General features: G+C 35.7%; 1 protein-coding gene across 1 annotated transcript in view; it reads left to right on the top strand.

Annotated features, from left to right (window-relative positions):
* TARBP1 (TAR (HIV-1) RNA binding protein 1) overlaps positions 1-16,539 on the top strand; it is a 37,224-nt gene that overhangs the window by 4,305 nt on the left and 16,380 nt on the right. The window contains exons 5-17 of the mRNA XM_040552586.1: positions 178-230; positions 2,072-2,169; positions 3,156-3,291; positions 4,285-4,381; positions 5,301-5,390; positions 7,126-7,264; positions 8,332-8,428; positions 8,728-8,903; positions 11,945-12,042; positions 13,161-13,322; positions 14,848-15,041; positions 15,760-16,012; positions 16,108-16,296. Of these exons, the coding sequence (XP_040408520.1) occupies positions 178-230; positions 2,072-2,169; positions 3,156-3,291; positions 4,285-4,381; positions 5,301-5,390; positions 7,126-7,264; positions 8,332-8,428; positions 8,728-8,903; positions 11,945-12,042; positions 13,161-13,322; positions 14,848-15,041; positions 15,760-16,012; positions 16,108-16,296 (1,782 nt within the window). The remainder of the gene's footprint in view (positions 1-177; positions 231-2,071; positions 2,170-3,155; positions 3,292-4,284; positions 4,382-5,300; positions 5,391-7,125; positions 7,265-8,331; positions 8,429-8,727; positions 8,904-11,944; positions 12,043-13,160; positions 13,323-14,847; positions 15,042-15,759; positions 16,013-16,107; positions 16,297-16,539) is intronic.

Raw genomic sequence — 16,539 nt, 5'->3', positions numbered from 1 at the left:
CTGCTCCCCCTTCTCTTTAGTTTCCAACTCCTTTTGCTACTGATAGTTATTGCCAAGAGTGTTCTCTAATTTCTGATTCTTTACTTTTAAAGTGAGGTTGAATAATTCTGGTTAGTCTCTATGTATCAGTGCCTTGTGAGTGTACATTTACCCATTGTTCTTCTTTCTTTTTATCAGTTTGTTATCGGGCCGTTAATGGATGCCCTCTCAGAAAGTTCCCTTTATAGTAGGTAAGCCACTGATTATTAAATGTATTGATTATTGGAAATGTATTCTAACAATAGTGGTTTGAGCATGTTAGTAAAATTTTGGATAAAGGAAAACACATTAATAAATAAATAGTGTTCGCTAAATTCACTGACAGATGGAGCGTCTCAGGAAAGATGGGTGGCTGTGAGTAAGATGAAGCAGGTTCAGTTTCATACTAGTGATAGCAACATAGGGATGCCCAAAGGTCCCACTTAGCACGTGAGTGTTAAAATACTAATTTAGAAATGAAGTGAGATATGATAAATGAAAAACTTTCTGAAATATTTATCTTCTCTTTTTCTTTTTGCACAGATAGAGGGGTTGCTCTAGCTGTTGCAAATTCATAACTGATAGATTTTTTTTTTCCTCCAGTGGATGACTATCTTTTGGCAAATAAAAGATTTTTTCGTAGCAGATTGTTAGAGTTCAAGAGGTGACAGTGGCCTCCTTGGGTATAAATACGTAACGAACAGATAAAAGTTGGAGGGGTTACGAGTTGCAATATATTCAGTGTACTGATGGCTTTCAATCCTTTGTGTGAGTTGCATGGAAAGTACTAAGAATGGGAAGTAAAGTGCTGAATGCACTTTATTCCAGATGAAATGTCTTGGGTGATGAACGTTTGGCTAACAATCTGAAACTCCAACTCAGTTGGAGTAGCCTTGACTGGCAGACCTTTTTCGGCAGCTAGAAGAGTTGACATTATTTTCCCACTTTAGGTGTGGGGGAAATATGGTTGTCACTTAACCAGTGGTCAGTTTGGATTTGGTTCCTCTGGATACCTGTGTAAGCATAGTCGGAGTATGTTGTTTCATCTAAATGTGACAGGACACGTGACTTTTGTTTCAGGCTCTTGCAGCAGTTTTGTGTTTGTCACCTCAATTAGCTGGCTGCAGTATGGTTTGCACGGGCGTACACTTCAAGTTAGTTGAAGCAAATGCTGCGTGATTTGGTGTGCAACATGTATGGGCATGTATGTTAGAACAGGTTCGGGTTAAGGCTTTATAATCTTCTGTCATAGCTTTTATGTGTCTGGTGAAACATGTTGGGATATATCTGAAAGTAGAGGAGGGGTATGTGTTTGATTATACCAAAAGTATACAAAGTTCTGGGGGTTCATGCCAAGCCATATGAAAGGAAACTATGATTTCACAACTGCCTCGTGCTAATCCTTGATAGAGAGGATTTTGAGACTTCTTACATGATTTTGCTTACCTCTATTTGTCTCATGGGAAAATTTTTGCATCTTTACATAGTCTTTTGTGCCAGTCAGATGTTTTGTTTATACTGACTTTATAATCTGTTTCAGGGAGAAATCCTTCCTCCCTACTGCACTTGTATAGGTAATTTTTCTTCACTGTTCTCCAGATCGGACTTGTCACATCCCCACTACATATTGTTTGGAGAATTCCCTGATCATCTTACATAGGCTTTGGTAACCTGCTTGCCCGAAGGCCTGTAGAATACTGCGAGTGCAGACACAAAGTTGAACCCACAATGCCATTTCCTTCTGTGGGCTCAACATTTGATACTCCCAGTCCAGTAACTTTTACCTGACTCTATACTTGAATGCCTGAGTCTGCTGATGCTGTACCACATCCTTGTAGGTGGCTAGGGAGATTTGTATTGTTGTGACCTTCCCCATCCTCTCTATATTTACTGTTGGACTGCTGGGCAAAGTGGAGGGAGCAGGCTGATGCATTCCATCTCTGTTGCCTGTTGGAACTGTCTCTGCAGTGAAGTAACCGTTCTGGTTTAAGGTCAGTCCCACTTGTAGCTGTTAACATGTCAGTTGTGTATTTCCTGTTTTAAAACTCAACAGGACACCAGGTCAGTTAATGGGAGCCTGTCCTCCATTGGGAATGAGGCTGCAGAATTTTTTGGCTACTTACCTGATGCTTCTTCCAGAGGAAGAAAAAGGTATGTTTCAATATCACCTTTATCTTTTTTAAATAAAGAAACAAAATAAAAACTGTGGACTCATTTTCCATATCCCATGTAAGCATTTACCCCAATTTTTCCACTTTACTTGAGGAGGGAGAAAGAGTAGTTCTCATTATGACAGTGAAGTTCCCAGAGAAGAGAGAATTCTTCAGAGACTTAGAGGGATGCTGCTGTAACAAGTTACAAAATTGTTTTAAGGAAAACTCGAGGGCACTTATTTTTTTTATTAAAAAAGAGACAAAAATAACCACAACCCATTGTTCTGAAGATGAATAGTTTTTGCAGATTCTTTTTTCTTTGTCAGTTTAAATAATGCTGTGCTGTGTAAAATCTTTAGAACTATTCTGTATTGGTGTTCTTTTATTTCTGTTGTTGTTGTTGTTTTTTGCTTGTTAGGTTGATTTATAAAAACAAACAATCTGCCAGACCTTTTTGGTCACAACCTGTGTAGTTAGCACTCTGTTTCTTTTGAAGCCCTAAGGCAGAAGCTGAATAAGTGTTGTTTTTTTTTTTTTTTATGTCAGGTTGGATACAGGAAGATTTCTAGGATGTCTCCCAAATTTTGGTGGTAGTGTAGGATGAAAAGGAGCAACCTTTTAAAGACCAGAATTTAATATATGGTCTAATTGGATGAAATCAGGGTAGAACCAGCTCTATTCAATATACTCTATTCACAGGTACATATTGTTGTAGAAAACACCTTACATGCTTGTAGTGCCATAGCTGCTGTTATTTCTTTGCCCTTTCCTATGGCATGTATTTCGTTTATCACAAAGTCAGGGGTCTGTGATTAGCAACTTGGAGACACCGTTTGTCATTCATTTAGTTTTCAGAAATGATTTTAAACGTGCAATGTGAGTGCATCATAATGTTCTCCTGCTGGGATCTTTGTCATTTAAATGCATTGGAAAGCAGAAAATCACACTTGGTTTGTTTATATTTTGTTTACTTTTTATTTTAAGGTAGTTTCCTGTTAAAGTTTATTCAGAAGATGACAAGTCGGCATTGGTGTGCTGTTCCCATCTTGTTTCTTTCTATGGCTCTGGCGTGTATCCCTGCATGTAAAGTACTGGGCACTGATGGACTTCAGGCTTTAAGGTAAAATGTGTACTGCCTTGCATTCTTTCCTGCTTCTTGTAAGGAAACATGCTGAACATCTAGAGAGCCAGGATTTTGTTCATGTTTGTTACTTCTGGGAGGATGTGATGGTTGCACATGAGAAAGGAGAGTTCTCTCTCCTTTATACCTAAATCACAGAAGAATGCAATTCAAGAACTGAAGTATTTGTATCACTATGTGACTTAGAATTTGTTTTACATTTTAGTCATTTGCCATTGCTTCTTTTTTTGGCATCGTTTTTTTCCTGATCATCCATACTTCCTGACTGATACGTGTCAATCAACTTTTCTTTTAAATACATTAAAACCTTGTGTAATGGCAGTTGAGCCTACATCTGGAGGCAGCCCACAAATTGACACCTGAAAGACCTGTAAATAGAAATCTAGGTGAAAGTTATTGGCATGCACTGTGTCCTTAATTGCACTGATTTTTTGGGAGTGCCTGCATTCACTTTCCAGATCTGTTAAGTCAGTAATTATTCCAGTTTAATTGAATTTGAACTTTGAAATAAAATCTTATGGGTAGACTAAGGAATATTGAATAAAAGTAATTTACAAAGAATAAAACAGACACATCTGCTGATAAGAGAGCAGTGAGGGTTTCATCCAGCTTCTTTCAGTGCTAGTGTAAGAATTTGATGACATACATAATTTACTTCCCTGTTTGTTAGAAGTAGAAATGCAAATATTAAATTACCAGTTTGAACTGATGTGATCACAGAAAATTTTCCTGTACTTTTTCAATACTTTTAATATTGTCATATACATTTATCGAAGTTTTAACCTCAGTTTTTGAAAGTACGTAGAGCAGTAGTCTGGGATTAGGGTTGTATTCTGTCTGATTAGGGCAAAGATTGTTATACTTAATATGTATGTTAAATACAATCTAATATGTGGAAAATCGTTAGTAATTAGGAAATGTCTAAACTTCCTAAACATGTATTTTCTACAGTACATATTTTTCTCTTTGCAGAGATGTGCTGCAGTGTACCATGATTACACATCAGATTTTGTTGCGTGGAGCTGCTCAGTGCTATCTTCTTCAAACAGCTATGCATTTGACAGATGTGGTGAGTTCTTTCTTCCCGATGGTGATACAAATACACCAACACTTGTATTGTGTAAACAGATGATTAAAAAATTGCTAGACACAGCATTGAACAACTGGTTTTATTGGATTTGCAATTTTGTTATCGACTACTTAAAAAAAAATGAGTACTTAAGAATGAGTATACTTCTGTTAATTCTGGTTTTCATAGAATGAATTTATTTCATTACCATTTATTCGTTGATACTATCTTGTTGGGTTTTCACTAATCTAAGGATTAGTATTCTATTATGATATTCACTATATAAACTCAGGTTTTAACAGTTAGGAACTGAATGGACTTCTGTGAGTACCTAAGAGAGTAAAAGTATTCTTGATATCAGAATGATAAAACTATTGTTAATGATGAAATAGCAAAAAAGCTTTATTCAGTAGTCAAATTGTTTATGTTCTGGCTGTCTTATGATATGCTTGCTTTCTTAGATGAGTGGAGTATTAGCATTCCTCTTCAATTATAGGCTTCTGTGTTGAGTGTTACAGCTAGAGGAACGGAAGTTTCCTTTCAGAAATAGAGAAATAAGACTTACTGGTGACTGAACATTTATGTCATTCATTTAAAAGGTGTTAATAATGGATATCACTATTATTCTAGTCATTCATTAATTTTCAGATAGATTTCAGATGGGTGTTGGAACTAGATGATCTTTAAGGTCCCTTTCAACCCATTCCATGATTTTAATACTTGGGAGAGTTAAGTTATATTCTTTGATAAAGGTACACTGGTCCCTAAGAGCCAAAAATGAGTCTGTACCATGGAAAGGCAAGGTCAATTTCTTCTTCTACAACATTTGCTAGATGAAAGTGACTTCCTGAGTCCTTAGGTAGATGTTATTCATTGTATATTATGTTAACAACTATTATATCTTAATCGATTTCTTCAGGAGAAAGTGTCTTTTCCAGAAGTTTCAAGCTTTCTTCTGTGCCTTAGACCAGATGAATCCCTAAGGAGAGATACTATGTTATGGATAGAGGTGAGAACTAAAGGTACTTATATATTTACTAAACACTTTTTAAAATACCCGTACAAATGCATAATATATTATTGTTAATATTTAAATGGTTAGCAACTTCTGCATCAATGCAGGACTTCCTGGATATTGAGTCCTAATGGATTTGTGTTTCAGTTGGAAGCTGTGATTTATTTTTTTTTGATACTACAGAGGAGTTAATGTTAACCCCAAACAAATTATTTGGCAGATTTGAAACAAAAAGGAATTCTAAGGTATGCCATCATAGTTATTGAAAGTAAGGGAGGGAAGAAAAAAGTGATTTTTTCCTCTTTTCATGCAGAAATTCTCAATTCTACAGAAGAAAAATCTTTTTTGAGGCAGAGGCTTTTTTGAACACAGGAGCTTGTATACACCAGTTCACCACGTTTCTTAGAGTTTCTCTAGTATATCTAGTATTGTAGCTGTTGGGTTTAACCATGCTGAAATGCAAATCAGAATCAGTTCTTACTGAGACTTTGGTCCCTGAATACTGGTCCTTTAAGAGGCTTTGATGTGTTCATCACAGTCCTAGTCTTCTGCATCCTTTGCCATTGTTGTAGGAACTAAAATAACTACTGGTAAGCCTGTACTAGTATCTGTAATCTCTCCCATCAGGGATCCATGCTCACTCCTCTAAATCGTTGGTAACTTCAAGGAGAGAGTGCGAAGCAGGGCATCCTATGGAATCCACAGAGCCACGACTTGGGCTTCTCTCTCTACTTTTATTAAGGATACCAGGTGGATGTAACATCCTCAGCTGAAGCTGTTCTTGGTCATCGGATCTACAGGCAGTTATTTCTCTATATTATATATTTTTCTCTCTCCTTTGGCTAATTCCTTCTCCTCCTTTCCCCTAAACTATGTTGTAAAACTTCATTTGAAGAAAAACTTTTTTTTAAGTTTATCTTTAAAGTGATAGTCTGCTAGAATGGTGAATGTTTTCCCTTTCTCTTAGTTCTGAAGGTAGTGTCTGAGTATGCATCCTGAGACTCTCTGAATGGGCCAGTATATGGGCCAAAAAAATGTATGAGCTGCCTCTGATTTGCATGTAGCTTGGATGAACCCAGCGCAGGCAGGAGTAAAAGGGTAACCTCTAAGGGAAAAATGTGCCTAGGGTGTAGAGTGAGATTCTGAATTGCAAATTTACAGAGGGCGTATGTGTTATGTCTTTGTAAGGTGCAAAATGCTATGGAAAAAAAGAAATCATTTTGTATATAGGATATGCAGAACCAGATGATTAAGTAGCCGTAGTTTTGGTTGGTTGTCTAGCAATACGATAAGAAGGTTTGTGCAGAGTGACCTCTTGTTATATATGCTGTACCTTCATCTTATTAGGTTGTTTTTTGGCACAGAAGTTGAAATAAAAGCGCAGCTCTCATTAGGTAACGTTCAATGATCAGAAGCCTTTTTGAGATAAGGAGATTTTTTTTTTACCAGCGTTATATTGAAGAGTTGTTTTTTTCATTATAATGGTACCAATAATTTCATTTTTTTGGGTGCTCTGAACTAGTCTGTGGAAGAAACTTTTTCTGTATTTGAGGAGAGTAGTCTGTTAGGCCTCCCAGTAGTTCCAGTGAAAGCCTTTATTGGTGTGGATCTGTTGATGTAACAGTTGATATTTGACAGTGCTTCAACATACTGCTGTTACCTTGCAACAGTAATGTCAGTACAGAGCTAGCAGATACAGTTAAATAGTAACATACTGGTTTTAATTTAGCTTTGCAGTTGGCTGCAAGTGAATGACAGAAACTTCAGAAAGTCTGTGCGCTCTGATTTTGAGCATCAAGAGACATCATCACTATGTCTGTATGTACGCGGTCTTGTGGTAGAGTATCTTAAGACACCAGCATCTGAAAGTAAGTTCAATATTTGTTAGTATAAAAAGTTCTTGAAGATAATTTTTAAAAAAAGTACTTTGGATTTTAGAAGTTACTAATTTGTTTATATTGTACTTACTCAAATTCTGCTAAAGTTGTGGCATTCATCATTCTTAAATATGAACTTTTATTTTCTAGTTCCAGTTTTTCTTCACTAAATATAGTCCTGCAGTATTAGTTGAAAGTTAAGCCTTAATATTCAGTTTTATTGCTGCACTGATGCTAGTCCATCAGATTTCTTATGTTAGTCTTTTGGGGATGTGTGAAAGTGCTAGAGTATGGGGGCAAAGGAAAACACAAGCAAATGTGGATACAGACAGGTCTGGTAGCCTTGAAAGAAAATCTCTTGCCTTTGACAGGAAAGCTTTGTAAAAGCTTTTTTTACAGCAATGTTTCTAACTTGTTGCATTTACGTGAATCTTAGTTTGTAAGCAGTTCTAGGTGTGGGGGGAGAGAGAGGGGAGGGCTGTATGCAGCTGCTTGGATTGGACCTCCAAAGGATATTTTGCTTTCTAGATTCCCAAAGCCAAAAACATACTGATCAAAAATCCCAAAGCCACTTATGAATAATTTCTTAAATAGTACTTAAATACGATGTGTTCCGGTATCATTGATGAAACTTTGGTTAAAATTTTTTTTTAATTCTTTTGATAGAATAGCTTTAGTTTTTGATACAATTTCTAGCTAGTTAAAATAACAGCTGATGTTTCTGAGGAAGCATAATGGAATTATGTTCTTGGTTAATTTATTTTGAATATGCTAATATATTTTTAAAAGCAGTAGATAAGTCTGTGGGGAATCTGCTACTAAATACAGCTCATTGCCTAAAATTGATTTTGGTGCAGAGGCAAATGGGATCAACTTCTATGATGTGTAGAGGAAAAGTACTTGTGTTTGAGTTTGTATTTAGGTAAAAGAATGCAAAAAAATAGTAGTAATATTATTTTTAACAGTAGTTGCTTTTATACTATTAATTTCTTTCAATAATTTATTTAAAAAATGCTATTTTCTAAATGTTGTGGAAACCTTAAAATATCTTTAATTAGGAGAAAATTGCTTTATGCCTGACTGGTTTGAAGCTAAGCTTGTTGCAACAATGATTCTGTTGGCTGCTGATGTGGAGCAGATGAGGAATAAATCCAGGTAAGTATGAATTATCTTACTTTACATTTTTGCTCTTTTTTTCTTATCTACCTATGCCCTAAGGGTCTGATAGAAGCCTAATCAAGATGGGAAATTGTCTGTCTCTGTAGACATCGGGTCAGCCTGATAGACCCTTAGACCTTATCCAAGTGTTGCTGCAAACATGCTGGATAACATTTCTGTAGATACTTAAGTGGCTTGGAAACCTGTGTCCTATTTATTTCCATAAGTAAGTGACTTCAGTACTTAAGGCAGATACTCAGAAGAAGACTTTCTTTTTAATTTTTGTTTTTGTGTAGTGGAAAAAGCAACATAGAATGGATTGAACTAGAGGCTTTCTTGAACCCTCTTCTGGATGTCTTGATGAAACTGGGCAGTAATGCTTACATACCAACACTGAAAACAGATAAAAGCCTACAGCTTCTCTTGAAGTTATTGCAGACCCGTTCGTTAAAATGTTCCAATACGCAAGATGGTTAGTGATGTCTTCAGTATACTGTGTCTTATATTAATTATAGTCTAACTAAAAATAAGGTACTTAATGTTTTAAGGCTATCTTGTCAAATTAATACTAGCCTAGAAGTGAAATTTTTTTTTAAGTGGACAAGCTGACATAATCTTTTATGAAATCAGGCTGTGGGTCCAGTCCTACAGAGGCTCTTCTGAAGGTTTCCCAAAGTGGGAATAGAGAATATGGAACCCTAAAAAAACATGGTTATCCATTAAGATTAGATTTGCAGTTAGTTAAATTTTGTAGAATGTGCCCATGTTACAAGTGTCTATAGGCCTGTTCTTTGCTGATGTATGGATTTCAAAAATCATTTAGCCACTTGAAAAATAAATTAGTACAGAAGCCCAGCCTAACCTGCTTAGTTACCGCAGGTTCAGGCAGAGCCTTACCTGAGTGCATGAAGTGATCTTCCTAGACCTACCGTTCTCTGGGTTGACTGGTAGACATTTTTGTCTCAATTAATTTTGTTCAGACTGAAAAAGTTAGGATGACGCTAATTATTTCACAATCTTAGGCATGATTTCAGTTGGCAAGCTTAACTGACTTGGTTTAGTTTGATCTTGGTCAAAAGCAGGACGGTTAAGTGGTACTTATTTAAGCACAAGCCTGCTGGCATGATTGATGTGGTCCCCCACAGACTGAGCACTTGTAGCCCTTTCAGCTACAAACTCAGGGCAAAAGCTGTGGAGTCCTTACTACTCCTTTTGCTCAAAGGTTTTGTCAATGTGTAACCAGAACAGATCTATTGTTTGTTTTTTTCCTGAGAGCAAGTGAAACATTGCAACCTAATTGTCATGATTAGAATGCAGAACTAAAACAAGAGGGAACTTGACCTTTGATTTCTGCTTCACCAGACTGTTTTTTTTTTTTGTCTTTGTGTGTTTTATAACATGAAATACAAGAGTATACTTTGGAGCAGGGGCCACAAATTTAGGCTCTTACATGGGGGAAGAAATGATTTTGGTTTCTGCATCCAGGTTTCATAAAGATGTCTAAATGCAGTCCTGACGTTAAATGCCTAACCTTATTTTAAAACGTGCTTTATACAGTAACCCCCCTCCTGAATTACAACTGTTCGACTGAAATGTCGAATGCTAATTATGCAGGCCGTTAAAGTTGGTATTGTGGGATGGTCTCTGACTGCTGAGGTGGATTCCTTCAGGTGAAACTAAATTGGAAGATGTGTTTCAACTGCCAGTGTGCTTTCAGATCACAGCACTGGGCTAGAGCAAGCTGGAAGCAGAACCCTCTAAAACAGGAGACTACATGTTAGGTTTTTATTCCATAAATCATTTCCTTATGTGCTGCTATGCTTGCTAATGTAGATGCAGTCAGTTGCTTCTGCTTTGGGAATTTGGATGCCTAACTTAGAATTAGTTCTGCTGCCAGAGTTCTTAAGCTATTGCAAGGCTGAGCATCACAGTATCTTTGTCCTTTTGAATGCTTCCCTCCTGTAGGTGCTATACTACAGCTCATCATCAGTAGCCTTTAAAGAGGCTTTTGGAGTTGGACTTACAGTGTTACGTCTGTTTGTGTTAAGAAAAGTAATTCTTCTATTATTTCCTACAATGTTTTCATGGTTCTTCATCTTGCTCAGGGGAGCCAAGTAATAAATCTTGCTTCCAGAGCTGTAAATAGACTGCATTGGTGGTTGGGGGGGTGGGAAATGTAATGCTGTAGAATACAAAAGCTTTGCTGCCATGAAGGTGAACAGTCCTTTCTGTCAAATGGAAAATGAGAAAATGTTAGGGAAGAAGAAGGGATTTTTTTAAGCTTCTAAAACAAAAATAATAATAATTAGAAAGTGCTTTTATTTAAAAATGCTGTAATAGGGACAGACATATATCTGAAAGCAGCAGTATTTTTCCAGAGGTCTTGCTGTCTGTACAGCTGTGAGACTTCACTGTTTTAAACAAGTAAGCATTTGCTATTTATTGTTTTTGATAGTGTCATAGAGCCACTGATAGCAAATTGTGGTTTTCTTTCTTAAACGTTTTATCTGAAGAATTTCTGAATTTTAATTGCAAAAGACTTTTTAGTGATTTGAAACTTCAGTCACTTTAAGAAAAAAATGATTAAATGTTAGTAATGTGATGTAGTTAAACTGCTTGTTCTATACACATAAAGCATTAGAAATTCAGCCCGGTGAGCCATTTTAATAGGGACCACTGAAGATAATCACAATATTGATTTGGAACTTCTGGAAGTGAATCCTGTTTTATTTCTACCTTTTGAAGGTCTTCCTCTATTTCATAAAAACTTTGCTGAATTAAGTCTATCTCAAGGTCAACAAGTGAAAAATTATCAGTAGATGTATCCTCTGGGTAACTCCCCTAAATACAGAAACTAACGACTTATGGTTTTAGAACAGGATTATCATGCAGAGGATTTTAGCTCCATTTTCATATTGATATATTATTTCTTTGGCTTTCAGTGCCAGCTAGCTCTCACCCTTTTGAAGCACAGATTGAAGTGTGTTTGTAGATAAGTGTGTTTTACCAGGGGTAAAGATTGGTCTCTATCTAAATCTCAGTTATCTTTAAATAGTATAAAACAACAAAAGAAAACCAAAAACCCCACTGTTTTCACTTCTGTACGTATTAGAGAACTGTGTTTTTCTTGCATACAATTAATTGCTGGATGTGAAAACTCTGTTCTTTATTAAGGAATATGTTTACAAATAAGGTGTTTGTGCACAGGGATGGAACTACGGTGAGTGTGCATTAAAAAATGGAAAATCAAGCTTTTATCTTTGGGTTTCCCATGGATTTTTTTGGCTTGCCAATTCATGATAAACCACAGGAAAGGTTATCATCTGGTTTGATTCGCTTGGCTCTAATGTTTGTGTTGCTAAACAGTACTGAACTGTTTTTAAGGTATTCTTAGGTATTTGAATACTTATTACTGTATAACATTGACACTGTAACAAATCTGTGTGATGTAATAAATTAATTTAAGAAAGTGCACTTCTGTATGTTAATGCATTTATTTTGCTTTTCACATAGATAAGGTATTGTCTTTTATTTGGAAATCTCTAATGACACCTGTGGAGAGTATTCTTGAATTTATACTCCGTCAGCTTACTACAAATGAATTAAGTACGGTAAGTAATTGTTATGAGACTTACTTTGGCATGACTTTGCTTGTTAATTTGATTTACCGATGTTCTTAGTTTTTATACCAAGTCTTCAAGCACTTCAGCATTTCTGTGCAAGTCAACTTTTTTGTAAACTTTTTTTGAATGGACACAATAAGAGTTATTTAATGAAGAGTGAGTTTAGAAAAGAAAGCCAGTTCAGATTTCATGGAGAAAGTTATATGGAAATGTGTGCAGAAGTTATAATGAATAGAAGTCAAAATTCATTTTTTTTTGCTTGGGAAAGTGGAGAAAACATTTTCTGTGGGAGAATATAGTAACAACAACAGCTGAAAAAAAGTTCATGCCTCTGTGAGGGTAGAAACTTGGACAGAGGCATGAGGGTCTGGGGTACCTTCTTGGAAATAGTATGAAAAGTACAAAGTAAAAGAAACACAAAGAAAATAAAGTTGATAGCAGACAGTTCCCAAAATATGAGTGTGATAGAAGACAGATAAGAAACATGCTACTGCATCAAAACAAGTATTAGTGTTGAATCAGGAGAATTTCGAAGTCTGAATGTGGGTGAAAATGCAGAGGAGCTACTCTGAAAGCTAAAGGATTTTTTTAATATGATTCCCTGAGTGAACAGCTTAATAGACGGGTAGTTTTATGGTGTGGAAAAAAGATACAAGTACAATAGGCTAGGAGAATAAGAAGCCATAAAGTAAGATATAATCATGAGATAAAATCCAGTTGGAGAAGTGCAGGACGTACCATTGTATGTGTATAGGGTGCAATGCAGTGCTATGTTCTGATAACTGAGTTAGATTTGAACATTGTTTCAGGCTAGCTCGGGGGATTTTATGGGGCATTCCTTTGCTCCCAGTGAGGGAAATAACCTTACCAATTAAAAGAACTGGAGATTTCTTACAGAATTTCAGACTGCCTCTTCTAAGGCATAATCACAAGCCCTAAACTAAAATAACCTATAAGATGAAAAGACAAGATTTAAAATACTAATAAATTTGTTTTCCTTCCTGTTGCTTTCCTTCTGCTATCATTGTTGATATTAGGTTTTTTTCTCTTTTCAGTTTGTTTCCACCTCTTAATGCTTCAGTTTACTTTTGTATCCTCTTTCTTAGGTGGGTGATCTGGATCGTTGTGATCTATACTTAGCCTTAATTCCAGAGATTGTGAATTTGTGCTCCCAAGTCAGCTGGAAAAAGTTACCAACTATCAAGAATTTCATTTTGTCCCTCACTAATGCCTCTATTCGTAATTTTCGGGAGACAAATTGCAAAGAGGTAATTAATTCAGTATTATAACAATATTTATTAATATAAAGTAAATTAAACTGTAGTTATTAATACACATATCAATGATATAGTTATAGCCATATTTCTAGTATAAATTTTGTGTATGCACGTATACATATATTTTCCCGCATGTGTAATTAGTTGGGAATATAATGTCAATGTAAAATATTTGTAGCTAAGATTTTTAGTACTTTTGTTTTCTTACTTCAGTTTCATTTTAGTTGTATCGACTTTTTTTTAAAAAAAAGTGAAACTTCAGTTGTAATAGTGGACAGTAGGTACTCAAAAGCTTTTTTCCTCGAACGTGAACTGATCTTACCTAGGTTGTTATAGTTAAATGAAAATGCCTTTGGTATGCCTTAGTATCAATGATCTTTACAATTTCAAAGTTTGAACATACAGAGAAAAAAATTCCAGAACCTAGCATTGCTTTGGATTTTCATACAAATCATTATGTTCATTGTTCTATAGTTGTATTTCAGGTATACTAGCCTAATACATACATTTTCAAAAGGTAAAGAAACATTACTGTCATATAAAAGGAGGGGATTAAACGAAGACTTCCTGGGCAGTATAGGCTTTGGTATTGTCTGGGTTGAATTATCGATCAAGAACAGTTAATAGCACAGTAAAAAAAAATTAAGTATTGGATTTGCTAGGTTTACTTTTCTAACAAAGAACAAGAATGAATTTCTAACCAAGAACATATATGAATTATGTGCTTAACACCAGTAATTTCGAAGTAAATATTTTTCTGGTTCAGACATGTTCAATGATGCCTTTACAAACTTCTTTTGAATTCAGTGACAACTATACTGTCGTGATGACTTTTCCAATTGCTCGTATAGCACATTTTCAGCTTAAGTTTATTTAAGAAGAAAAAATAAAATGTTGAGTAATTCAGATGGGAAAATGTTTTCTGTGCTCTAGACGGCTGAAAGTAGTTTGAAGATATTTAAATAACACTTAGCTTTTAATATTACTGGGAAACTATATGCTTATTGATGCTTTAAGACTTTTTGTTTCATTCAGCTTTGAATATATGCATATAAAATACACAAAACACTGTATGTGTTGTGACCATGCAGTAGCTGTTCCAAGAGGCTAAAAGGAATTCCAGATTTGCACCGTCCTGTTGCATTGGGTTTGTGACTACACGGACGTGAATCTTTAATTGGCGTCCAGCAATATATAGACTGCTACCTGGCAATATACAAGTGTTCCAAGCTAGAGTGTCAAGCTAGACTCCTGCACTGAATGAATAAATGACTGTAATCTGTAAGGCTTGTACTTTTTTTCAGTGCTCCCAACTTGTGCTTGATTGCACTGACCTAGCTAAGGCAAAACTGTGTTATGCCTAGGTTAAGAGAAAAGAAGTACAGGGGTGCAGAGTTGCTAGTTTGTGATGTCCAAGGTGACAGAAACAGGATTACCATATGTATCAGTTGGTTATTAATATATTAGAAGAAATGGACGCATGTTTGATTGTTTATATTTGATTTGATCTTATTAGGAGCTGAAGCTTAAAGAACAAATTAAAAAAGTAATAAGCATGGCCTCACTCACAGTAGTTTGCGAAATAATGGATCAGAAACCTGAAGCACATCTTGAAGCTCTGCCTTCTGTGGATGCTCTAAAGAGATTTATTTCCTTTTTCCAATTTAATGAAGTATTGAAGAAACCACCTTACATTGAAGAAAAAAGTAGGTACGTCTGTGAGGTAGCTTAAGTAATACTTCAGAAAAAGTTGGATTAGAGAGTGAAGAAGTGATTAAAGTGCTGGTTTTTTCTCCTTATCTTCTCTTTGATAACTTTATACCAAGGTAAAAAGGAAGAATTCTGAACATGAAAGATTCATTCAGGTGCTCTTCTGCCTTTACATTCAGATTTTAGAACATTAAAGCAGCCATAGTAGGTCAGACCAAAAGTTCTTGAGCTCAGTCATCCAATGCTGTAAAGCTATTAACTTTCTAGTACTATGTAACTAGAACTGGTTTTGAATACTGCTGATACTTATGCCAGTTTACATATCTGTAGAGAGCACAAAGCCATGGCATGTACACGAGTTGGTTTAAAAGGAAATTATTTACTGTTGGGGAAGGGAAGGAAGCCCAGAGCAAGCCAGAGGGTTAAAAGACAAATTCTTTGGGAAAATGAAGGTATGGAAGGCATGTAGTGATGTTTCCACAGAATACTGTCCCAGAAGTTTGAATAATGAGACTACTTGAGCCCAGAACTCATTTCTCTGTGTTTAGAAAAGTTTACTTGTAGACTTCTCTTCCATGAGTTTGCCCAGTCTCCCTCTGCACCTGTGTAAATTTTAGCATCTCAAAAATAGTAAGTATGGTTAAGCTCTTCGTGGTAGATAGGAATGCACAAGATGAGTTAATATAGTATATATTTAAGACTGATACTTTTCTTACAGTTTATGTGAAGAAACATCATCTCAGGGATGGGGAAAAATTGTTGCACGCTATGTTCGTGACCAGTGGATTTGTCTGCGTTTCGTTTTAAATACGTTTCCAATGCTGGCTCAAGAAGAAGAAACTTCAGAATTGTCCTTATTTACAGTTGAAAGATCAAGAAAAATTCTACAGTCTGCATTAGAAGCCCTAACTATTCTTCCTTCGGACCAGGTTTTACCTGTGTTCGACTGCATGAAAGTCCTTGTTCCCAAGGTAAAAGATATAACCAGCTGCAAGATACTAACAGTTTTGTTTGGTTGTTTGTTTTGTCAAATGTACTACTACTTTTTTTTTCCTCTTCGTTCTAGCTTCTGAACTCATCAGAATCTCTCTGCATAGAAGCATTTGATTTGGCTTGGAAAATCATATCTTCTTTGAGCAACACACAGTTAATATTTTGGTCCAATCTGAAAGCATTTGTTCAGTTCATCTTTGATACTGAGGTTCTAGCTGTTGCTGCAAGTGCAAAGGGTCAAGCATATGCCAAAATAAAAGAGGTCAGTTTAAGAATTCTTTTTGGGAAATGAACACAAAATTTACCTGAATCTAAAAATGTGTTTTACTTTTTATTTTCTCTTTGGTGTTTGTGGTGAATTTTTCCTTTTTGAAAAGGTACTAGTTTGATCTGAGAATTAGAGTGAGGATAAACAAATAGAACTTTAAACAAAAAGAAATGATAGTTCTTTTTGGTAAAAAAGTAAAAAGATTTCTGAAGCCTTCATACTCATTCATTCAGTCAC

This window comes from Cygnus olor, chromosome 3, assembly GCF_009769625.2.
Source record: "Cygnus olor isolate bCygOlo1 chromosome 3, bCygOlo1.pri.v2, whole genome shotgun sequence".
Classification (NCBI taxonomy): Eukaryota; Metazoa; Chordata; class Aves; order Anseriformes; family Anatidae; genus Cygnus; species Cygnus olor.
The sequence above is the reverse complement of the archived record's forward strand: the minus strand, read 5'-3'. Positions and strand labels throughout refer to the sequence as shown.